The sequence below is a fragment of the Phyllopteryx taeniolatus genome, chromosome 1, assembly GCF_024500385.1.
Source record: "Phyllopteryx taeniolatus isolate TA_2022b chromosome 1, UOR_Ptae_1.2, whole genome shotgun sequence".
Classification (NCBI taxonomy): domain Eukaryota; kingdom Metazoa; phylum Chordata; class Actinopteri; order Syngnathiformes; family Syngnathidae; genus Phyllopteryx; species Phyllopteryx taeniolatus.
Genome location: NC_084502.1, coordinates 3,735,442 through 3,760,831, shown reverse-complemented (window position 1 = coordinate 3,760,831; position 25,390 = coordinate 3,735,442). Strand labels below are relative to the sequence as shown.

The 25,390-nt window shown below is 45.0% G+C and overlaps 2 protein-coding genes across 5 annotated transcripts in view; one reads left to right on the top strand and one right to left on the bottom strand.

Annotated features, from left to right (window-relative positions):
- The first annotated feature begins 359 nt into the window (after positions 1-359).
- On the top strand, positions 360-20,210 carry LOC133468263 (EMILIN-3). 3 transcript variants are annotated; one of them, XM_061754168.1, is made up of 6 exons: positions 360-600; positions 15,471-15,593; positions 16,488-16,807; positions 16,887-17,236; positions 17,313-17,657; positions 18,554-20,210. In XM_061754168.1, the coding sequence occupies exons 1-6, from the start codon at positions 566-568 to the stop codon at positions 19,697-19,699; spliced, it is 2,319 nt and encodes a 772-aa protein (XP_061610152.1). In that variant the 5' UTR covers positions 360-565; the 3' UTR covers positions 19,700-20,210. The 3 variants fall into 3 exon arrangements, with proteins under 3 accessions (XP_061610152.1, XP_061610067.1, XP_061609979.1); XM_061754083.1 differs by lacking the exon at positions 360-600 and adding an exon at positions 1,285-1,911 and having other exon boundaries at positions 16,890-17,236; XM_061753995.1 differs by lacking the exon at positions 360-600 and adding an exon at positions 1,285-1,911.
- The window catches only part of b4galt5 (UDP-Gal:betaGlcNAc beta 1,4- galactosyltransferase, polypeptide 5), a 61,032-nt gene continuing 44,156 nt past the window's right edge, over positions 8,515-25,390 (bottom strand). Inside the window, exons 9-10 of one of the 2 annotated variants that reach the window (XR_009785529.1) lie at positions 23,840-23,956; positions 8,515-14,557 (exon numbers count right to left, since the gene is read on the bottom strand). Coding sequence is in view for 1 of the 2 variants with exons in the window: in XM_061754588.1 (XP_061610572.1) it covers positions 23,905-23,956 (52 nt within the window). In the remaining variant the exon portion in view is untranslated. Of the gene's footprint in view, positions 14,558-23,323; positions 23,957-25,390 lie in introns of those variants that run through there. The other variant, XM_061754588.1, reaches the window with a different exon arrangement.

The window sequence follows — 25,390 nt, the reverse complement described above, 5'->3', positions numbered from 1 at the left end:
TGCAATTATTACATTACATCCTATCTTAAATGTGTCAAGTTAATAGTAGTCTTTCAATGTGTGCGTGACAGACTTTATAGTGACAAAATGAGGTTTGAGTTTGAAACGGCTGCCATTAATTAGTAGTTGTCCCAAAGTAGTTGCCAAAGTCATATTTGAACATTTTGGGAAAACGAAAAAAAACAAACAAAAAAAACAAAAACCACAGAATTGAATTCAACAAATAAAAAGAGTCCAGTTGCCTCGAATCAATCAATGGATTAGCGGTTTTAAGGTAGACAGCGGTTTTAAAAAGTCATAATTTCAAAACCGCTCAAACTTTCCATCAGTGGTATGAGCTATACTTGTTTTTGTTTTGTTTTTTTTAGTCTTCAGTGCAGGCAAAGTGACATTACCCCTTAGGTTGTTGGTCCAAGCAATCAGTGACCCCTACGACTTTTTCCACTGTCAAAAAAGTAGGGCTCTTGGGAATTGTTCAGGTATCAATCTGCCGCTTGGTGGAGGAATTATTTGCAAAACGTGCTTACGGAGAGTTGCTGCGAGAGGAGGCAATGCTTCCAACACGATGTACTGTAACATATTCTCTTCAGCAAATTCAAGGTAACGTTAATATATTGACATAACGCTGTCTTCAAATTAAACTTTGCAACCATCTACGAGAGTTAGTGTGTCTGCACCTGGTGAAATAAACACTAAAGAGTTGATACCGAGGCAAATAAGTAGCTAACTAGCATGGCTAACACCAGCTCGTTACCGCTCATGCTAGCTTCCTACTCAATTTTGTTATTAAAGTCACGATCAGATATGATTAAACACCAGGATAACAACTTCAGAATTGCTTTTGATGTCACATTGGTGTGCCTATATGCACACCAAAATGATCAGTTAATTCCAAGACGTATGTCATAACCAGGCAATTTAGGTAAATCATTCAATAACTTAAAGCTCTTATAGAATTCCCCGTAGAGCGCATTTTAGAAAGAAATGGAATGCATCTGGGCGAGAATGGCGTGAAAGTGCAGTGTGACATGAGTGAGGCAAGCGCTGTATTGTTCATGAGTGAGTGACTGCGCTGAAGGTAGGATGAGGTCCATTGTTTGATTCTCTGAAGCATCCACACACATGGCAGGGCACACTAGGATTAAACATTGATGGACTAAGGGAAAGTGTGAGTAAATATAGAATTATGGAGGTGGGGAGGACGGAAAAAAAACAGAAAAAGAACATCAATTCCTCCTGCGATGCAGCCACGGCGGACTTGGGGTGGGATATGCAAATGTTTTTGCCTTCCCCCTGCAGACGCTGCTTCTTGCTCACACCCACTCATTCATGCATAGTGCTGCGTACAAGGTGGGCTGAGCTCCACACACAAACACACGTGTGTCTGGAGCCGAAACGTTTTCTGGAGAGACCCTCACTCTCTCTCCTCTGCCCTCCTCGAGCACACCTTTGTGCTATTCTCCCACCTCCCTCTTGAGCCTCACAAGCCTCCTCTCTCCTCCGTCCGATGTGCGTACAGTGTGGTTAGCGTACGAGCTGAAGGCGACACAGGCGATGCTGCGGATGTGACATCAGTTTGGACTCCACAACTCCTTCAGGGCTCGCCGAAGAAGAGTGCACGAGGTCTGAGGAACTCCAGCACAGGACCTCGAGGAGTCCACAAAGCTTCCACACATCAGCTTTCATTTTGCAGACTGTGGGATTAGTAGTAAGGCAGACTAAAACAATGAATGCCAAATTGCGGCAGGTGCTCGCACCAGTCTGTCTCCTTGGAGTGTTGATCTCTGTGGTGGACAGCAAAGGAACTTTCTATGGAGGACCTGTCAACCCTTTTTATGGACACAGATACAATATGTTCAAGGCTGGACTCAACCCTCAGCACACTCCAAACAAGCCAATGACACGACACAAGTAAGTGCTCTCCTTCAGACGTATGTCGGTGTCATTGATCTGTATCCAGAATTCTGTATGCGGAGTGTTATTATGACCAACTGAAGGGCTGTCCCACTGTTGCTCCCCTGAAACTCACCAGGTCACTTTGAGTATTCCTTTGCAGAAATATGGTTTTAATTAGGGCATCGGCTTTGTAATTGATCCTTGAATTGACGCTCTGTTTCGGCCCGTTATTATTATTTTTTTTTTTGTGGTACGCACCTAAAACCAGCTGTATTTGGGGAGAGATATTTGAGAGCAACAATGACAAAGAAAGCTTTTGTTTTGTTTTCTGGGGCTTATGAGCTGATGACAAGTGGACTGTTATCTCACTGTGTTTGTGTGCTGGGTGGACTCCATTAGATTTTACAGTATAGCATGGCACCCACTGCCAGAAGGGAGTGGTGCAACTAATGGCCAATCGATAGAAATAACTGCAGAGTGATTATTAGTGTCCCTGCATTAGTTGCCTATCATTAAAATGAGGCAAGGGACATTCTTCCTATCACAGATGTTATCACTTCTAGTTGCCTTAAATTCCGGGCTGTTATATGTTGGACGGTTACAGCACATGAGCTGAGAAGAATAATAACCCTGTGACATGCTCACGCGAAGTTGTGAGCTGCAACAGAGCTGTGATATATGTTTTTGCTGGAAAGAGACGGCTGAAGTGAGGTCTGCAGGGCTTTGTTTTTTCCCTCCCCTTCCTGTCTCTTTTGCTTGGCTTCCCTCGAGAGCGGTTATGGCTTTGGACAGCACCCCAGCTACCTGCTGCTTCACTCAAACTCCCTCAAAATACTGCCTTGTCTTGCCTTGCGCACTCACCTCTTACTAAATGGGATTCCCTAGAATCACACACCCACAAATCAGCAGCCTCTAATATGCCAATGCTCATTCATCTTTTCTTTACAGGTTAATCCCATAGGATTCAGAACAGGCCATAATTTAGGGACTAAAAAAATCCATATGGTGAAATGTAGTGCAGTATCATGCTAGTGCTAAAACAGCCTAAGGGCACAAAATACCACAAAATAACTCAATTAACTAAAGGGACAACTTGGTTTACACATTTGAAATGGCCCATTGCCATGATTGTATTGCACTTGCATCCTGAATCGAGCAGGAGATCTTCCGAAAGGTCAAGCACTCTAATAACAATATATTTCAACAATACAACCTTAAATAAGTACAAGGGAACAAGGAGTCCCACCCTCACTGGAAATAAATGCAATTTACTGCTGGCAAGGCGGACCAAACTCAGAAAACGGTCGTACAAGGACCCAACAGCCTGTATTAGGGGGTCATGTACACCGTACTCCCAAAGCACCCCTCGTGACACAGTCGAACACCTTCTCCAAGTCCACAACTGCTTGGACTGGTTGGGAGAACTCACAATGTACCTAGAGCTGGTCCACTGTTCCACAGCTGGGACAAAAACCGCACTGCTTCTCCTGAATCTGAGATTGGACTTCCCGATGGACTGCCCTCTCTAGAACCCCTAAATAGACCTTACCTAAAGTGGGTGGAGGAGTTTGATCCCCCTGAAGTTGGAATACACCCTCTAGTCCTGCTTCTTAAAAACAGGGACCACCACCCCGATCTGCCAATCCAGAAGCACTGTCCCCGATGTCCACACCATGTTGCAAAATTGTGTCAACCAGGACAGTCCCAAACCCTCCAGAATCTGTAGAAACTCCTGGCTCTCATCCACCCCCGGGGCCCTGCCACCAAGAAACTTTTTAACCAACTCGGTGATCTCAACCCTTGAAATAGGAGACAGCCCATCTCAGAGTCCCTAGACTCTGCATCTTCATAAGAGGGCATGTCAGTTTAATTGAGGATCCCTTTGAAGTTTCTTCCACCTGATTTTCCAACATCCTGAACCCAAATGCACACCTGCTCGGCACCTCTCACCATGGGAAACTCAAGAATGGAATAGAGTCCCTCTTAAGAGGACTTGTTCCGGAGCCCAGTCCTCGAGTCCGACTACATCTAGTCAGAACCTCTCAACTTTGCACACCAGCTCAGGCTCCTTCCCTGCCAGAGGTGACATTTGAATATTATTAAACTCATATGAGAATAGACTCCTTAATTTCTTGAGCCTGCGTGTGCATGGTTTATATTTCTCACCTTGTACCTTTCCGAGCTCGTCACCCTTGTTTGACAGAAATACCAAACTTTCTCGATAGTTTTGTTGATCTATAATAGTCAGTAATTGCTTGCTGTCAGTGTGATAATCCTCTACATGTGGTTGCGAGTCTAACTATAGCCTTTATAAAAGAGGTGTTGACCTACCTTGGCCATAGTTGGGCCCTGAGGACACATCGGAGTAAGACCACCTCTAGAAATAAATCAGCTGTGCTGCCGCCAATGGAAAGAGATACAGTACAGTGCTTAGAAATAACCTGTATCCACTGTATGTGTGTGAAAGTGTATGCCAATCTAGTTGTGTGTTTATGTGGCTCATGGCTCTAACTTGTGCTTTTATAGGTTACATTGTTCCATTAAAAGACCGTGGTCATACAGATTAAACACATCTGATACTGTAAAGTTAAAAGTTATCTTTACAACCACTTACGACTGATAGGAAGAATGTAGCTGAAATTTTTTTTTATGCAGCACCTCACGTGCATCTATCATCAAGATGACACACCAGTGGACCACAAAATACACAACAGGTGGAACACTGTCCCTAGCTGGAAAGTGGGTATTGTGGACAATTAGCATCCCAGCAGATGCCACATACCATCACTGATCGGCTCAGAGATCCTAGCCAAGGGCTTTTCAATGATGGATGGGACAGAGATCAGGGGCTAAAGGCCACAGAGGTGGTGAAGGTCAAGGGTTATGAGCTGTTGTTGTAAGTTTGTGTTGAGTGTCCAGTGGAGAGCAAGAATGGAGCCAGTCTCAAAGCTAGGGGTCACAAAGGCTGGTTGGTAAATCCTAGGCTCACCTCGCAGCTATTTCATCAAACGTTCTGCTTTCACTGACGTCTGTGTTGAAAACACATTTAGCATTTGAATGAGCTTTGCTGTTTGCTTACAAGTGATGATGGACATGCTGTCATGGACGTATGCCAACATTACAGTAGGTTACTGATTCATCAACTTCAGTTTAAAGCTACTGGGACTAATAGGCTATTTAAAGCAGCAGGAGTGTGGGAAAAGCTGCCCTTTTAGTGAGTTCCTACTAATCTCACTCACATAGGTTTCCTTTAAATATGAATCTGTGGATCACAGCTCAGCTTTACATAAATAAACAAAGGCTAAAGTGCAGATCCATGCGCTGCACCGATGTGGCGAGGAAAAGTTAGTTACCTTTGAACGGAGCTAGGCTAATGTTTCGCCCTCACTGCAGTTGTTACGCCTAAGCTCCTCGCCTGCTCACTGTATCTTTGAATTCAGCCTACGACCAACATGAAAGAGGTGACCTTCTCATCGAACAGTCATTTATTCATCTGACACACCGGGAGGTTTGTTTCATAAATCTATGTGGGAAAGAGCAGATCGAAACATATTGAAAAATGGATGGCACAGGTTATAGAGTGAATAAACTACTGTTGACTGCATTCTTTATGGACCAATCAGAACAACAACCAATACATTACTTTCTTGACAGGCAGTGGCATAGTCAGGGGGAGAAAGTGATGAGTATTCTAAATGTCAATGGCTGATAACCCAGTCAGTCCACCCCATTCTAGAAAAAGCATTTTTAATTTGAGGCATTTTTTCCACAGGAAAATCCGTAGCAGTACCCCTGTTGACAAGTAAACTGTGTCATTGAAATACACAACATTTGCACACAGAATGCATTCATTGGAATACCAAATACAGTTCCCTCCAAATGTATTGGAACGGCAAGGTCAATTCCTTTGTTTTTTTTTGTTTTTTTGTATACTGAAGACATTTGGGTTTCAGATAGAAAGATGAATATGAGACAAAAGTTCAGAATTCCAGCTTTTATTTCATGATATTTGCATGTAGATGTGTTAAACAACTCAGGAAGGAGCACCTTTTGTTTGAAGCCACCCTCTTTTCAAGTGAGCAAAAGTATTGGAACGTGACGGATGGGTGTTTCTAGTTGCTCAGGTCTTGCCTTTGTAGCTTGTTTTTTGGCTTTGCATTTCACCTGTGAAAACTGCATTTGCTGTTAAGACCAGAGAGCTGTCTATGGGAGAAAAGCAAACAATTTTGAAGCTGAGAAGAGGGAAAATCGATCAGAGCTATCAATACAACAATTTGGAATGTCATGAAAAATAAAGAAACGACTGGTGTACTGAGCAACAGACATCGAACAGGTCGGCCAAGGGTATCAACAGCAGTTGATGACAGAAACATTGTGAGAGCTGTGAAGAAACACCCAAAGACAACAGTCAGTGACATCACTGCCAACCTCCACAGGGCAAGGGTGAAGGTATCACAATCCACTGGTCGATGAAGACATCCAGAGACGCATCCTCTGTGCCATCTTCTGGATTTTTGGAAATTTGTCTGACCTTAATGAAGCCTAAAACTCACCCAGTTTGAGAGTTGAACTTATTTTTTAAGACAGTATCACATTGGAGATCAATCAGTTCCATCTGAATGAGGAATGAGCTCTGCTAAAATTGGTACAATGAATGAAGGAAAATCTTAAATATACCTTGGTTTTTGACAATTTTATAGAGAATTGATTATCTGTACAAATCCTTTGTATATCCATTTTCTGCATGATACTTTCTATCTATAAGTGCCGTGTTGCTTTATTCAGTACCACATAAGAATTTAAAGCAGCGAATGGCACCAGTTTTGGTTTCACTCCCACAGCCAACACAAAGCAGTAATCCTTATTAGCAAGTCCAATTTGTAACCTCTTTTTCTACAAAACACTGAGAAGTATTCTTACTCTAAGAAGATTATGTGCTTTGCCAAATGCCTGAGGATAATTAAAAAAACAAAAAAAAGTCAATGGTGTGTGGTGTTTAAGCATCATAGTGTAGAGTAGTAGAGCGCACAAATGGAAAAAAACTTTCATGACTCATCAAATGTAATCATGTAAATTGAGAATCATAAAAAAGTGGAACATACATTATCCGCAAGATAGCCTAGCTGTTACAAGGCATAAAGACAATCTGCTGTCAAGATTTTGATTTTGGTTGTGTTGGTGTGGAGGCAAAATGTGGAGGAGCCAAGTGCAGGGAAGCAGGGAGCCAAGAGAGGAGTCTCAAAAAGGTATTGATTTTCAAAAAATAATAAAAATGCAAACAAGGATCATGGAAGGAAACACTAAATTAACAAAGTCCAACTATCTACTATAAAACATTCACTAAGAAACATGACAGCTTTAAAGAAAAATGGGATATAAGGACAATGCACCAACACAGGCTGAAAGAACACAGGGAACTAAAAAAGCAAACTGACGAGACAACGAGGCACACATGGACAAGACACGAGTGGGTGGAAGGAGTTGATTGGTAGACAAGGGACAGGCATGACAAGAACAGGTGGAAACGAAAACCTAACCTTTAAGCTGGATGGATGAAATGTGATAACCCTAATCAGTAGCTTCAAGGGTCACTCGTCTAGTTCATAGAATTGTTTCTTAAAGGGTGAAATAAAGATTTGTTTTTTTTCCCCGTTAAATGTGATCAAGCCCACTCCTGTCATAGATTGTCAGGGTTCACTCATGGAGTCAAGAACGCTGCAAGTGAGGGGCAAGGAAATAACGAGGAAGGTGAGCGCTTTGGTGCCAATCAGTCAAAACACAAGCTGAGAGAGAATATCACCAAAGATGAGAACAGACAGGAATTTCTCAAACACTCATCAGAGGAGGAAAATGTGAAACACTGGCGTAAAGCAGGACAACGTAGATGTGGCTATGATTAAAAGAAGATTGTATGCAGATTTTTAAGAGGGACAAGAGAAAGGGGGTGTGGTAAAAGGGGTGGCCTGTTGAAGGTGAGTTGTTTTGGGCCCCGCGGAGGGAGAAGGTCTCGCCAATGATTTATTTTTTTTTTGCCAAAAAGACTGCACGTGAAAATTCAAGATAGGAATTCTGCTCTCCCCCCGGGAAACGCGGCAAGCCAGCTTACAAGTGTAATGCTAGACTGGAAATATTTACAGTGGGATGGGGCTCGTGGTGAAAAAAAAAGACAAAGTGACAAAGGACAATATTTTTGTGTGGGCCTGCAGAGCTGTGGGAAATGACGTGGCAGAGGAGGGTGAGGAGTGTTTTGCTGTTGATTGCAGTTGGAGCGGGTAAGGCGTGCTGTGATTGGGGCGACCGTTTCACTGGCTCGAGAATTAGGTTTTAGCATGAGGTCAGATGGGTGGTTCTGATACAATGTGGACCTGGTGTTTTTAATATATTGGGAGGTATCGCCACATTCTACATGAGTGAAATGCACAGGAAGCCCGACCTTTCAAATGATATCATGTTGCAAAGAATGTGCAGACTTAAGTGGTGCCTTGAGTTACAAGCGACCCGAAGGTTTTCGAGATACATGCTCTGACTTTTGAGCAAAAAAAAATTGAGATACAAGCAGTGCATGGGCACTGAACTCCACTCACTTCACAAAAATGCAGTAGTTTGGCAGATAATGAACAATTTTTCAAAAACTGTTTAATGCCACTCCCATTTGAAGTTTACTGTCAAACTAAACGTAAAACAAAGAGAATTACATTTTGCGTATGCAAAACAATCAAACAATTTTGCTGTCTGCTAGCTTAATGCTAACACACAATGCAAAACCCCGTAGACGGGATAACAAATAGCATCGATATTTGCAGTGTTATAACCCTATAAGCAACGGATATCGAAACAGAAATGCTGCATTAACAAATTTAGACAGACAATGTAACAATACTCACAGGCATATTTTTTCTATCCTCAATGAAAAACAGCGAATAGTTACTGAGTCTTCTTCATTTGTGTCTTAATGACTGTATTATACTGCCCCCTGGTGGCCAAGTTGCACAGACCAGAATGAGTCGCAAATGAATGAATCATGATACCCAAACTGTTCAATTGTTTACATTTTATTTAATTGTCATTCCGATATGTTTTATTAAGTAAACAATTTCCTTCATAAAAAAATTGCAAAATGTGGGGGAAGCTGGAACACATTAATGGCATTTCCATTCATTTCAATAGCCAAAGATGATTTGAGATTTACAAGCATGGTCACGGAATGCACCGCTGTACTTGCAATGTATCCTGGTGGATCGAATTGTAATGGTTAGTTAGGCACCCCTCCTTGAGCCGTCACCTTGTCGTGGTGGAGGGGTTTGTGTGTCCCAGTTATCCTAGGAGCTAAGTTGTCTGGGGCTTTATGCCCCTGGCAGGGTCACCCATGACAAACAGGTCCTAGATGAGGGACCAGACAAAGCACGGCTCAAAGACCCCTAATGATGACGACAAACAATGGACTTCATTTTCCCTTGCCCGGATGCGGGTCACCGGGGCCCCCCACTGGAGCCAGGCCTGGTGGTGGGGCTCGAAGGCGAGCACCTGGTGGCCGGGCCTGCACCCATGGGGCCCGGCCGGGCACAGCCCGAAAGGGTAACATGGGTCCCCCTTCCCATGGGCTCACCACCTGTGGGAGGGCCATAGGGGTCGGGTGCAGTGTGAGCTGGGTGGTGGCCGAAGGTGGAGACCTTGGCGATCCGATCCCCGGCTAAAGAAGCGGGCTCTAGGGACGTGGAATGTCACCTCTCTGGCAGGGAAGGAGCCCGAGCTGGTGTGTGAGGTCGAGAAGTTCCGACAAGATATAGTCGGACTCGCCTCCACACACGGCTTGGGCTCTGGTACCAGTCCTCTCGAGAGGGGTTGGACTCTCTTCCACTCTGGAGTTGCCCATGGTGAGGCGCCAAGCAGGTGTGGGTATACTTATTGCCCCCCGGTTTGGCGCCTGTACGTTGGGGTTCACCACCGTGGACGAGAGGGCAGCCTCCCTTCGCCTTCGGGTGGGGGGACGGGTCCTGACTGTTTTTTGAGCCTATGCACCAAACAGCAGTTCAGAGTACCCACCCTTTTTGGAGTCCTTGGAGGGGGTGCTGGAGAGCGCTCCCGATGGGGACTCCATCGTTCTGCTAGGGGACTTCAATACTCACGTGGGCAATGACAGTGAGACCTTGAAGGGCGTGATTCAAAACCCAAGCGGTGTTCTGTTATTGGACTTCTGTGTTCGTCACCGATAACGAACACCATGTTCAAGCATAAGGGTGTCCACACGTGCACTTGGCACCAGGACACCCGAGGTCGCAGTTCGATGATCGACTTTGTGGTCGTGTCATCTGACTTGCGGCCGCATGTCTTGGACACTCGGGTGAAGAGTTGGACGGAGCTGTCAACTGATTACCACCTGGTGGTGAGTTGGCTCCAATGGTGGGGGAAAATGCCGGTCCGACATGGCAGGCCCAAACGTATTGTGAGGGTCTGCTGGGAACGTCTGGCAGAATCCCCTGTCAGAAGGAGTTTCAACTCTCACCTCCGACAGAACTTTGCTCATGTTCCGGGGAGGCGGGGGACATAGAGTCCGAGTGGACCATGTTCTGCGCCTCCATTGCTTAGGCGGCCGACCGGAGCTGTGGCCGCAAGGTGGTCGGTGCCTGTCGTGGCGGCAATCCCCGAACCCGTTGGTGGACACCGACGGTGAGGGATGCCGTCAAGCTGAAGAAGGAGTCCTATCGGGGCTTTTTGGCCTGTGGGACTCCTGAGGCAGCTGATGGGTACCGCCTGGCCAAGCGGAATGCATCTCTGATGGTCGCTGAAGCAAAAACTCGGGTATGGGAGACGTTCGGTGAGCCGATGGAGAAAGACTTCCGGACGGCTTCGAGGAAATTCTGGTCCACCATCCGGCGTCTCAGGAGAGGGAAGCAGTGCACCACCAACACTGTGTATCGTGGGGATGAGGCGCTGCTGACCTCGACTCGGGACGTTGTGAGTTGGTGGGGAGAATACTTCGAAGACCTCCTCAATTCCACCGACACGCCTTCCCATGAGGAAGCAGAGTGTTGGTTCTCTGAGGCGGGCTCTCCTATCTTTGGGTTTGAGGTCACCGAGGTAGTTAAAAAGCTCCTCGGTGGCAGGGCCCCGGGGGTGGATGAGATTCGCCCGGAGTTCCTAAAGGCTCTGGATGTTGTGGGGCTGTCCTGGTTGACACGCCTCTGCAACATCGCGTGGACATCGGCGACAGTGCCTCTGGATTGGCAGACTGGGGTGGTGGTCCCCCTTTTTAAGAACGGGGACTGTTGGGTGTCATCCAACTACTCACACTCCTCAGCATCCCTGGTAAGGACTATTCAGGGGTGTCAGAGTTTGGTCCGCATATCCGGCAGTAAGTCAGACTCGTTCCCGGTGAGGGCTGGACTCCGCCAAGGCTGCCCTTTGTCACAGATTCTGTTCATAACTTTTATGTACAGAATTTCTAGGTGCAGCCGAGGCGTAGAGGGGGTCCGGTTTGGTGGCCTCAGTATTGCATCTCTGCTTTTTGCAGATGATGTGGTTCTGTTGGCTTCATCAAGCCGTGACCTCCAACTCTCACTGGGGCAGTTTGCAGCTGAGTGTGAAGCGGCTGGGATGAAAATCAGCACCTCCAAATCTGAGACCATGGTCCTCAGTTGGAAAAGGGTGGCGTGCCCTCTCCAGGTCGGGGATGAGATCCTGCCCCAAGTGGAGGAGTTCAAGTATCTTGGGGTCTTTACGAGTGAGGGAAGAATGGAACGGGAGATCGACAGGCGAATCGGTGCAGCGTCTGCAGTGATGCGGACTTTGTATCGGTCCGTTGTGGAAAAGAAGGAGCTAAGCCGAAACGCGAAGCTCTCAATTTACCGGTTGATCTACGTTCCTACCCTCGCCTATGGTCACGAGCTGTGGGTCGTGACCGAAAGAACAAGATCCTGGATACAAGCGGCCGAAATGAGTTTCCTCCGCAGGGTGTCCGGGCTCTCCCTTAGAGATAGGGTGAGAAGCTTGGTCATCCGGGAGGATCTCAGAGTAGAGCCGCTGCTCCTCGACATCGAGAGGAGCCAGATGAGGTGGCTGGGGTATCTGATTCGGATGCCTCCCGGACGCCTCCCTGGTGAGGTGTTCCGGGCACGTCCCAGCGGGAGGAGACCCCAGGGACGACCCAGGACACGCTGGAGAGACTACATCCTTCGGCTGGCCTGGGAATGCCTCGAGATCCCCCAGGAAGAGCTGGATGAAGTGGCTGGGGAGAGGGAACTCTGGGCGTCCCTGCTAAAGCTACTGCCCCCACGACCCGACCCGGATAAGCGGTAGAAAATGGATGGATAGATGGATGGATGGATGGGACACTTGTAATGAAAATTAAAGTGCAAATGCAAGCTTGGAAACAATGGAAACTTGCAGAAAAGATGGCCGTGTGCCATAGTTAGGCTGATTATTTTCTTATAGGCACAAACACATAAATTGGTGTGCAGGGTGATCTTTGCAGAGCACATCAATGTTGCACCTTTTAATGATTTTTAGGATTTATTAGGTAAATTGGCAGCTTCTTTTTCTACTGCTGAGATTTTTTTTCTTTCTTCTCCCACTTATCTCGTTGCCAGGCTCTGCCGATAAATTGAGAGGTTCATTGTGCCTTTGCTTTTGACACTTAACTGTGTGGTCAACCGTTTACGTCTGTCACCCGCGATCACAAAAGCAAACATCGCACATTCTCCTTCATAGTCTCCTTGAGCTATATTGGTTGTGAATTCTTTTGTGAAAATAGCTCCCGGAGGGAAATAGCTCTCCTCATATACATCTAATCTTCACTCCAGATTAGGAAGTCATCTATTCTTCTCCCGCTGCACCAAAGCACACAAAACAAAGTTGCAGCAAGTTCAAGTACATTATGAATTAGTTGCTGTTCGTAGAGATAAAGCATGTGTGTGATTAGACGTGGGATATAAAAAGACTTTATTGCTTGGTTACACCTGTTTAAAATGTGCACATACAACCAATCAAGTAGGACATCCTTCTTTCTTGTAAAACACAACAATAAAATCTCATCCACAGACCCAAAAGACTTTGACAGATGTGTGAAAACGGATATAGAGTAACACTTCACATTCGCATTATGCAGCGCTTGCTCCCAATCGGCTGTAAACTCATAAAGGCTTTTTTGTCAACTCTCAACTACACGAACACACATCGCAATGCTTATCGTTGCTGTAAATCTACAAGGGCACCAGACGTATTTGTTTGGAATTTACATGGATAATCTTCCATTTACTGCGCTTCTGGCCATCACTGTAAAACTGTGTTGAACGTGATCTTGCACAAGAATGCTGGTTCCAGATTTATCACATCGAAATATGAGAAGATTTTTTAAAATTTATTTTAGGTTAAAAGTCTTCAACAAATCATGCTTAGATCATGAGAGCAGAGGAAATGATCAGTGTTAATCTCCTTTAGGGATTGTAAATACTGTATGTACAGGGTATGCGCAGCGTTTATGCATTTCATCCGTTTCAATAGCAACATTCAAAATAAGTATAAAAAGAGAACGTATTATTTTTGGACGATTTCGGGAAAGGTTGCACCACGTGAGCTGAATTTTGCAATCTTTGTTTTCTATACCAAAGCAAAAAAATACAAATCTTAGGGAAAGAGAAGAAGCAGCACTTCGACTGGTGCTCTGCCACTGGTGAGGCCGGTTAAAGCACCTCGTGTTTGGTCGTTATTGGGCTCACGTGATGGCAAGAATGATAGAAGAGCGAGAAAGCAGGGGAAAAAAAAAATCTAAAGTGTTGAGACCCAGCCGTCCACGGAGGGTCTTGCTGCTCTGACGCTCACCTCTATCCGTTGGGCCTCTGGTGAGACTCTTTTGAGTCTCTCTGGAGTCTGCAGTTTCGAAAAGAGGGCTGTGTATAATCATCCGGAAGGTATTTATCAAAACCAGGTCAAATGTTCTCTTTTTCCGCAACAATTCTTTGTTTTATATCGGAGTTAGTTTTGGATGAAGTCGAATGCAAAAGGAACACTGTAAATATTCCCAAATGTTAGCAGTCAAAATGTTATATCTTGGGAAACGTATCCAGTGAAAAAAGTCTGTACCTGTCAGGAATGATATAAAATAGAATCTCTCCTTTCAACGTTTAAAGTTGAGACCATTAAGAGTGCAATCGGGCAATTTCCCAAGATGCATGAAGCTTTTAAGTCTCATTAGAGAATATGAGTGCACACAGGCTACATTGTATCTTATGTCCAAAGTTGAAGATATTAAACAGTTAAAGAAAACAAGCCCATTTGTAATATTTCATTCGCTTACCCAATGACAATCGATAAGAATATTGAAGCTATATCATTAATGGGAGATTCCCAAATCTCGACGTGTAATTACGATATCAGGGTTTTCCAGTTGTGTCGTCGATACGTCTCTCGAGGCCCCTCTACTTGCCGCCAGCCAGCAGCAGGTAGTAAGGGGCCCTATGCGGGGTATTCCCGACGTGTAGACATTGCAGTCTTTCAAGCCGTCCCACTGTTTTGTCATTGATACGGGCCAAAGTCAGCAGTCTCTCGCAGGGCCCTTGAACTCGAGGCTTTAGGCAGTTGCCTGGGTTGCCTGCTCAGTTGCGGCAATCGCAGCTTCCCCCGCAATGCCTGACCTGGCAGCAGTTTACACGAGTCATTGTGACTCCTGCACACGAGATGAGGGAAGGACACACAAACACTGTCAACACACTCAGTGATTAGAAGGGAAAAGTTTCCCATAGATCGTAAAAGGCCATCCTGTCTGTTCACCCTGTTAACCTGTTAAACTGGAACATGTTGGGCCAGCTCGGCTCCAGTGTTCCTCCCTGCTTCTCTAAAAAAACATTTGACTTGTCTGGAGCAGCTGCAGAGCAATACGAAGGGCCGCGTGTGTTGCTTAATACTCCCTGCTGAATGAGAGAAACTGTTCATATGAGAGTCTGAAGACCAGTGCAGATAATCATTTCCTGTGCTGCACGGTGAAACATTTTGGTGTTGCAGTCGCCCTTATGGTAATGACGAGGGAAGGAGAGAATTTTCAAGTCCAGCAAAAACTACTTGAAGTACTTTACGGGTAATTACTTTGCTAATGGGGCTCAGCACTGGAAGAGCTGAGCTGTATACTGTACTTGTGCCTATTCTCATTTTGCATACATGAAGCAGCGTGCCGACATGCCCGTGGATTGTTTCCCTGGGCAAGACTCTAAATTGTATTGATGAGCAGCCTCTGCTATTAGTTTAAGTAATTGCACAAAATTAAACCAAAATGGGCAACTCTCATAAATGGATTAGAAGAACACAGGCAAACATGTATAGAAAGTTACTACACACTACCCATCTCAGCAATGTATACAGTACAATGAAGGCATTAGAAATGCTTTATCACTGAACAACACAAAAATCAAGAACAGCTGGAAACGGGAATATTGAAGAATTATGAACTCATGAAGGTTTCATTTTGGATGACAAATGCATCAGGAAGAAATATTGTCATCCCGTGCAGCTGAACAAGCAAAGGCTCTTTGGATGACTCGCATTATACAACATGAAATTCTAATTTCCCTTTCCTCTCCCTGCAGAAACCACTGTGCCTATGTGGTCCAGAAGAACATCACATGCACCATGCAGGATGGAGTGGCGACGTATGTGAAGGCGGAATATACAACCAAGTGCATCTGGGGACAGAAGTGTCCTGTTGTCATGTACGTTTACACACTAACGTGGATAAATGTGCCCCTGTGAGGACGAATGTGGCTTGTAAACATGAATCGGGGGCGTGGGGGGCTTGTTGGGTTTATGCCGTATCAAGGCTGCCCTCTAGTGTTAAAATGGTATTCCTCCACAGAGAGCAGTTGAGTGGAAATTGAATTCCGGTTTCAATTAATTATTATTGTTATTAAAAAGTAGAGACAGTAGTTGTTTCATCGTGTCCCTTTTGAACAAACTGATGATAGAACTGTTGGTTTTTATATATATATAAAAAAAAGACAGACTGACTCATCTGATTAGATTCTCAATGCTTGCTTACTTGCTTGTTCTACATATGGACATTGAACAAATTAGAAGGAAAAGCAATGTCTGAATGTGTCCGCATATGGGTGCATATCAAGATTCAGTCTTTGATTTGCCTTCCAAAGGCACGTTTGTAATAACATTCAGTCTCTCACAAGGGAAATTAAAGGGAGTGGGTTTTCCCTCCCAAAAAAGATGACTCACTTCAGTGTGTATGTGTGTGCGCGTGTGTGTTTGTGCGAGTGTGATGAGATAGATTTGATTCCAAATCACACAATCAAAAAGAAATCCAAGCTTAGAAAAAGGTGACATGAACGTCCAAAAATGACCCCGGTTGAATCCCTCGATCCTGATGCCACATCATTTACATTACACTTCAGACTAATCTCCTAATCTCCCTCTAATCCGTGTTTAATCCTGCAGACAATGACTACATCCCGTTATCTTTGCCCTGCCCTTCCCGTCTCCCTGTCCTCTCCAATGACTCATCTGTAGTAATTAGTTAAAACAAAGACTAAATGAGTGGTTTAAAACAATGCGACAACATAAATAATCGCTGAAGGTGAACATGTTTTCCCTTTTAGGTACAGGACATATTACAAACCAACATACAAAGTGGGTTATAAAATAGTGACTGAGCTGGAGTGGAGGTGTTGCCCTGGCTACTCTGGAGAAAACTGCTACGACGGACCCACCTCACTGCCTGACCTGATACCTCCTTTCAAGGGAGCAGCTTTGCCCCATCGCCCCGGGATAAATGGCGTTCCCCATGGTCCGAGAGTCTCCGTTGACCAGAGGCCTGGAGGAGCGCAGCTGGAGCCGGGCAAAATCTACCCCAATCTGCACGATCGTAGACCAATACCCAGTGAACAGCTGCCTGTGGGAAATGGCAAACCAAATTCTGGTGAGAACATCCTGCTGGGTGGTGTAAATGAGAAGTAAATAATCCAGTCTCATCTATTGTCCTTCATTAAATTGAAAAGCAGGGGACACATTTGGGGTTTCCGGAGTGAGTGGTGAACGTTTGGACCGTATGGAGGACGACCTACGGCGCCTCACTCAGGGCTTCGACACGCTCAATGGGGTGGTGGCCGGTCTGGAGGAGCGACTGCGCACGTCTCTTCGGGAAGACACCAACAAGATCCTGGTGTCGCTGCTGCCCAACATGCCACGGGGGCCTGACTCAGCTGTGGGATTTGGGGCCATCCCAATCGGGAATCCTGGCGGACTTGGAGGAGAAGAGAGCTTCAACAGATTTGGGGATCTCGCAGGGAGGGTGACCGAAGTGAAGGATGAGCTACGAGCTAAGACTCACATATTACAGGAGATTCAGGTTTGGCATGCTGAAATAGTTGAACATTGCAATGGCTTTCCCCTTCCTCATTGAAATATACTGTATGCCTCCTTAGGGAATGGTCTTAGGCCATGACGGGCAGCTCAAGAGACTGCTGGAAGGAGCAAGTGGAAGGCCAATCCCCGGCATTGCGGCTCATCTGGACAGCGTCCTCGAGGCCAAGCTAGCCGGCATCCAGGCTGAGATCCTGGACGGATTTGAACGCAGACTCTCTCGTCTGGAGAACCAGTGCGAGGAGAAGATCGGGGCCGTGCAGCGACAGTGCCACAGGGAGCACATGGATGGCCAAGAACAGTTGCAGCAGTCCCTTGATGGAAGAGAAACTGGGCTGAGGGCAGAGTTGGGCTCGTTGCAGGCTCAGATCCAAGGCCTCACACTCACAGAGAGCTGCTGTGGACAGGTACTAAAAAAAGAAAGAAAAGTCAAACCCATAAGGAAATGTTTGACAAGCTTTGGTGTTGTTAGGATCCCCTTTAAAATGAGATGGCATTTCTCAAGGAGAAAGGTCTCATAAAGAATTGACATTGTTTTGTACCTTTTATACCTTATACACGTTCGACAAAAAAATAGCTGAAAACGAGCAAAGATTGAGAACTACATAGTACTCAATTGTGGAGATACAGTGTTAAACAGATTTGCACCATTTCAGTTTTCCTGATTTTTAGGGCGTGGCTAAAATGGTCACAAGGCATCCAGCGTGAATCACCCCTCCTCCGCTAGGTATAAAAAATTTGAGCACCTACAGTCACATCAGTGGTTATGCAGCAAAATTGCGAGCTACTTGGTTCGTATTTATATATTCCAGCCACCGGAGGCTTGAAGCGGATATATTTTCACAGATCAAAAATGTAAGAATGTGTAGTAGTGCAAAGTAGTGTCTATTTTATTCAGTGGGGCGTGGTTTCATACATTCAGCCGACACGCCCTCAGCATTTAAGAGCAGAGACGACGGCTTGATCTTTCACGATTTTGAAGCCTCGTTTTATACACTTTTTCAAATTTGGGAGGGTTCTTTACAATACTCTTCCTTGTGGTGTGTCAAATTTAGAAGATATTTATTTTCAATTCACAGGGACGTTAAGCTAGAGCCAAGAAATATTCGCAAATCGACCCACAGTTGAGCAGTCGAAGCATGTTATCACCACCACCTACCCAAATAGCAAGAAAGATATTTTTTGAATGAAATAATAGCCTTCTCATGAAATACTGTACATAAATGTGAACTTTAAGAACTATCTCAGGTTGAAATTTCATGAGGTTTTTGACTTGAGCTAAACAGTTCCTTGATCACTGCAGGCGAACAGCCTCTCTCAGCGTGTGCTGCAACTGGAGGAGTCGGTTAAAGGTCTCACAGAGTCACAGCGACAGCTCCAATCAGCGCTCAGCGAGCAGAGCATCCACGTGGAGACGCTGATTGAGACCCGCTTGGTGGAACTCGAAGGCCGCCTAAATTCAACAGAAGGCGGCGTGGAAAGCGTGTCGGGATTCCCCGGTGGCCTAGATGGCTTCAAGAACATGCTGGAGGACAAGTTGAAGACCCTGGAGGAGAGGGTGTTTGTGGCTGTAGAGGAGCTGAGCAATACCACGGCACCAGCGCTTTTAGAGGGCCAGGTGGTCCCGCCACTGGAAACAGATCTCGAGTCTGTGAGAAGAAGATTAGATGGAAACATGGATGGCATTGAAAAACGCCTAGCCGGCCTGGAGCTCCTGTGCACCTCCTCCTGCTCACCTTCCACTCCTCCAGCAGGGGGTGTCAGAGGCAGTGAAGTGGAGGGGGAGTGTGAGGACATAGAGAATAAGATGATCAATCGTCTGGACACTCATTCAGGCCAGCTGGACCTTCTGAACAGCACACTGAAGAACCTACTCTTGCGGATCGCCCAAGAAGAGGCAGGCGACTCAGTCTACGGCGAGATCACCCTGCTGAAGGTCAACATCAACTCAGTGAACCACACTCTCAAGGGACTAAAGGACTCGATTAGTTTCATCGCAAGTGAAGTGGGCCACGCCAACTCCACATGGGAACAGCGGGAACAGCAGCTAGTCAATCAGGTGCAAGGAATCACCAAACTAGTGGGCCACCAGGCCTCTCTCCTGGGGGCCGGGGAGCGGCGTCTGGCCCAGCTCAAGGGCGAACTTGCGGCCTTGAAAAAACAGCTCACCGGTGGGCTTCAAGGCTGCCAGAGCACAACCAAAGAAGTTCAGAAGGAGGTTCAGGACGTTGATAGCAGGGTGAGCCACGTGGAGGGCCAATGCAGCAGCTTGGGCGAGCTGGCAGAGCACCTGGAGAGGATCAGGGCGGAGCTCGAGAGACACTCTGACTCCTACCTGGCTCAGGTGAACGGAACCCTGGGCGTCCAGTCAGAGCGACTTGCTGAGCTGAAAGGGGACGTCAAAGACATTGTGCCAAAGCATCGAGCAAGCTCAAAAGTAGACCACTAGCATCGGAGACACAACAGCTCGAATGAAACAAAGAAATGAAAAAAAAAAAGCCTCAGTTGACATCTTCTGCTTCTCTCCCAATTTCCCTCTGCACACATGCAAATGAATTGGAGCGGTGAGAGCTATTAACCATAAATCCGCCACCGTAGTGCCTCCACATGACCTGCTTCATGAAGTTCCCGCCAAATGAGGAGAGGCACACACATTTCAAAGACACAACTATGGCTGTGGAACTGGACTTTGTTCGAATCTATGGGGCTTTTCGCCACCACCTTTCTCATCTTTTTAACTTATATGAAGTGCATATTGTTATGGTATGTTTGGATTAGAGATGTTTGTGTGAGAATGATATTCAAAATGAACGGCCTGGGACTAAAACGTCGCTACGGGTTTTTCTTGAAAAGCACACTCAATACCTTCTGTGTGGACAATTGTGTGGTCTTTATATCAATGTGGTGCTATTTACATATTTGTAAACGTCTGCTTGTACACGTTAAAAAATGTGCATTTCTCCACTGGTAGTTGTACGTATTTGTTTTGGTTGCTTCAGGTTTTAATGAACTTCTGCAACATAACAAGAATCGGAGACAACAAATTGGCTGAGAAATAAAATCCCAAACTCCCCAGTGTTGTGCATTTTAAGAATGTTGGACCTCTAAGTGTTATTTTCTGATTAATGATAGTAATCACAAGCAGCAAAAGGCAGGCAATAGTTACGCTATTTAATTAATTGCATTTGTATTTATCCCTAAGGCCAATAGTTATGCGACAAAGCAGATATTGAGTTTATATTAGATTTTTGGGGGGTGGTTTGCCATGTCTTATTGTGTTTGTTTGAGGAGCACAAACCTGACCGGGACAAGCGGTAGAGAAATTTGATCGGTGGATGGGTATTTATTGATGTGTTATTCTATATAACACAAACTACCCCACTATGATGCACATTTTTTAGTGCTCTATTAACATTTGTTTTGTTTATTACAGTACTGAAACACTTAACACCTGACTTTAGGGCCTTTCTAGTTTACATGCCGTTTTCTCCAAGTGCTCTGGTTTGGCCGTCACAATACAATAACATGATGTTCAATTTCCAGTCAGTTCTTTGAAGAAGACACAGACAAGATCGGGACTGGACATGGTTTCTGTCCACTGCCTCTTCAGGGACGGGTTAAACGCCGACAACCAGTAATAATAGAACGGAACAAAATCTCACCAAAACGTGACTGCAAAGTTATCGCAAAGACAAAAATATGACTGCTTGCAAAAAAATAATCTGATTCATTATAAAATTGGATTTAAATTGTTGTTCGGGGGTAAATTGCTTTGTATCGATCCGTTGTGGTAAAGAAAGAGCTAAGCCGAAAGGCGAAGCTCTCGATTTACCGGTCGATCTACGTTCCCACCCTCACCTATGGTCACGAGCTGTGGGTCGTGACGGAAAGAACGAGATCCCGGATACAAGCGGCCGAAATGAGTTTCCTCCGCAGGGTGTCTGGGCTCTCCCTTAGAGATAGGGTGAGAAGCTCGGTCCTCCGGGAGTATCTCAGAGTAGAGCCGTTACTCCATCACATTGAGAGGAGCCAGATGAGATGGCTGGGGCATCTGATTCGGATGCCTCCCGGTCGCCTCCCTGGTGAGGTGTTCCGGGCACGTCCCACCGGGAGGAGACCCCGGGGACGACCCAGGACACGCTGGAGAGGCTACATCCTTCGGCTGGCCTGGGAACGCCTCGGGATCCCCCGGAAGAGATGGGTGAAGTGGCTGGGGAAAGGGAAGTCTGGGCATCCCTGCTGAAGCTACTGCCCCCGTGACCCGACCTCGGATAAGCGGTAGAAGATGGATGGATGGAAATTGCTTTAAGATATATATATATGTTGGTTACAGCTGGGTGGGCAACCTAAAACTTTGTTGAAGCACATTTGATCATATTCTTCCTTGCAAAAATGTACACAGCCCGCTTCGGGTCATATATTTTTCTCAGCTCTGGCTGGGCCAATCCAAAACTTTGGACTTCTTGTTGATTAGGATGAACACTTGGGGTCGTAAGGTGAAATTCCTCTTGAAGTCTCACAAAATCTATAAAACCAAGGTGATACAGTGACACAATTATTTGATCCTCTGCTAATTTATGAGTTTGTAAGATGCTAACAGGCTCCAAATTTGGTGTTCAGAATTTGAGACGGCAAAACGCTAAATTGTTAGCAATCGCGATTAGCAACAACGCGCTACCGATTACCATTATAGGTAAAAAGAACATAACATGCAAATACCAGCTCCAGCTCACTCATGCATCATGTTATATGCACATTACACATATAACAGTGTCATAAAAGATCCTACCCTGTCATTTTTAGCAAAGTTTATCACTGTCCCAACACTGCGTCCGTCTCTGCGTCCTTGTGAAACATGGATTCCAGGTGGCGTAAACATGGTTCTGGGCGCTTTATTTATTTATTTTTTGGTCCCTGCGGAGCTTCGAGGCAGAAATTCTGCGTCTACCTATTTTTGAAGTCGAGTTAGCTTGAGTTATTTGAATTTTTTCCCCCAGCCCTACTCCTGATCTCAACTCCTCATGTATAAATCACACGTTCTACGAATCAATTTCTCACCGAACAGGGACACCATGGACAATACTAAAGAGCTGTCAAAGATGTCAGAAACAAGCTCGCAGAGTTGCGCAAACCCCGAATGGGTCACAAATCCATCAGCAAAGGAATTGGTGAGAAAGTGAGAACTATTGGTGCCATATTTGAAAGTGAATGACACACAAAATGACTACAAATTGCACTCAGTTTGGCATTCCGTACAAGTGCTTGCTTGCCTCGTGTAGTGAGAATGATCAGGAGAAAGGTAAGGGAGCATCAAAGTACTCGAAAGGGACTTATTAGAAGGAACTTAGACCTCCGTCAGCGGGAAAGCGGTTGGTAACACACTGTGGCATATTGGACTGAAATCTTGCAGTTCCCAAATGTTCTCCCCTGCTCAAGAAGCAGATGTGCAAGCCAGCCTTAAATGTGACAGTGAACATCTAAATGAATAAGAGAAGGCTTGGGAGAAAGTGTTGTGGTTAGATCAAAGCAAAATTGACTTGTTTGGCATCAACTCGACCTGCCTTGTTTTGGAGGTTTATAAAAAATGATAAAATGTATGAGTGAAAGACCACCGCCCCCACAGTCACGCATAGCGGTGGAAAGTGGAAACATTATGTTTTGGGGCTGTTTATCTACAAAGATTAAAGGATGACCGCATTGAGTGGCTGAATGTACTGTAAAATCTTGGATGAAAACTTCCTTTCCTCAGCAAGAACTGAAGATGAAACACAGAAAATATTGCAGGGCAACAAAGGAGTATCAAGAAGAGATAGACATGCTTGATAGAATATTACAATATTACAGAAAACAGAAACCAAGTTATTACTTTTCAATTACCATAATGGTAGTCTTAAAAGACCAGTGTGATAAAGCAGCAGTAGCCTATTTATGTATTATACTATAATGCTATATTACTAATGCTACTATTCAGGTTCTCAAGGCATTGAATCGATCGTAACTGGACTGTTTTGGTTGTTTTAGAAGACGTTTCGCCTCTCATCCAAGACAACCAAAACAGTCCACTTGCATTCTATTCAATGCCCTGAGAATGAAAGGAGCCGGATGAATGAAAATATTCACAGGCACAGGCAGGTTGCTTTGGTTTTCATACAAAGACAAGTACACAGCAAATAATGAAAGTGAAGGCCAAAGTCTGGACGATCAGATTTCATGGTTATGAAGGTCAGCTTTTTTGTGGTTTTGCTGATGTTCCAACATTTCACCCATTACCATCTTATTAGATGTGAGAAAATGATATACAGTGCAGTTGATATTTGTTAAAAGTTAATTGGAAGAAAGTCTGCCCAGAGAAAGCAATTGAGTTTATTGCATACAAAAATGATGCGTCCTTGTGTTTAAAAAAAAAAAAAAAAAAAAAAAAAAAAAAAGAATAATAAAAAAACAAATATGCTTGATTTGCAAAACATGCAGCTCACAAAACTGTAGGGGTCATGAGGTGAGGCCATGCACAATATTAAAGTGTTGGTGGAGTCAGAGGTTAGGTGAGGCCATGGAATGAACCATCGGGGGGAGGGGGGGTGGGTCTGACCTGCCAACGCAAGTGCACCGTCAGCCTGTCTTCTGTTTAGCATCAGGACATCGTCTCAGATCAGATCAGAAACTCTCTCGGACAGAGAAGTCATCCAGTCGTGATGAAAACCAGAGGCTGGATACAAAAATAAAAATGCTGCATGAGCAACAGAGAGTGGATGCAAAGCGGTCGAGGGCTACAGAAAGTGTAGAGAAAGTTCATTTTCTACGCAAACTAGTTCAAAGTTCAGTTAACCGTTCCAAAAATGAACTAGTCGGGAACCAGCACTGACATACTGAATCCCAGTCTAGACGCTTTGCTTTTCCACCCTGCCTGCCCCCCAGGTCTTTTCATGCATTACACGCACCCATCCCCTTTTTTTTAATCCACTGCATACACTGATCTCCGGTGGGGGTGGTGTTGGCTGCAGGGCAGTACTCCAGATTTGAATGCACTACACCACTCATAGGCCACTTATCAACGGGGTAGCGCCAGTGACTGCCAGACGGGGACCTGGCCCCTACGGGTTGAAGGCAGTACTCTGTGCAGGCCAGTCAAGTTCATCCACACCAAATTCTCTCATCCATGTCTTTACGGACCTTGCTTTGTGCACTGGTGCACAGCCATGTTAGTAATGGAAGAACTGTTCCCACAAAGTTGGGAGCATGGAATTGTCCAAAATATTGGCTACTTTGTTCAGGTGAAAGGAAGGCTGAAGGATTCAGCATACCAAGAGGTTTGGGACAATTCATTTTTCATAAGAGTTAAAGCTGTTATAGCTGTAAAAGGTGGACTGATGTCATAGTAAACCCTCTTGCTTAAGAAGGGGATGTCACTTCAGATCATATGTGAGTCAAGGCAGGTGAGTAAATACTTTTGGAAATGTAGTGTATATACTACCAACGCCAATTCCGATGAAGTTGAGATGTTGTATAAACATGTAAATATAAACAGAATACAGTGATTTGCAAATCCTTTTCAATCTATGGTTCAATTGAACATGCTACAAAGACAAGATATTCAATTATTATTATGTTCAAACTTGTAACCATTATTTTTTTTGCAACTATTCTCTCATTTTGAATTTGAGCCTTGCAACATGTTCCCAAAAAGCTGGGACAGGGGCATGTTTATCACTGTGTTACATCACCTTTCCTTTTAACAACACACAACAAGCGTTCGGGAACTGAGGATACTAATTGTTGAAGCATTCTACAGTGGAATTGTTTCCCATTCTTGCTTGATGTACAACTTCAGTTGTTGTCATCTCTGTTTTCGCATTTTGCGCTTCATATTGCGCCACACATTTTCAATGGGAGACAGATCTGAACTGCTGGCAGGCCAGTTTAGTATTCGTCTTTTACTAAGAAGCCACGCTATTGGAACACATGCTGACTGCTTGGCATTGTCTTGCTGAGATAAGCAGGGATGTCCCTGAAAAAAAGGCCGCTTGGATGGCATCATATGTTGCTCCAAAGTCATATGTACCTTTCAGCATTAATTAAATGTTTAAAAACCAACTGTTCCTAAAGATTAAATGCAAATGTTTGTACTTAAAAGTCAAATACA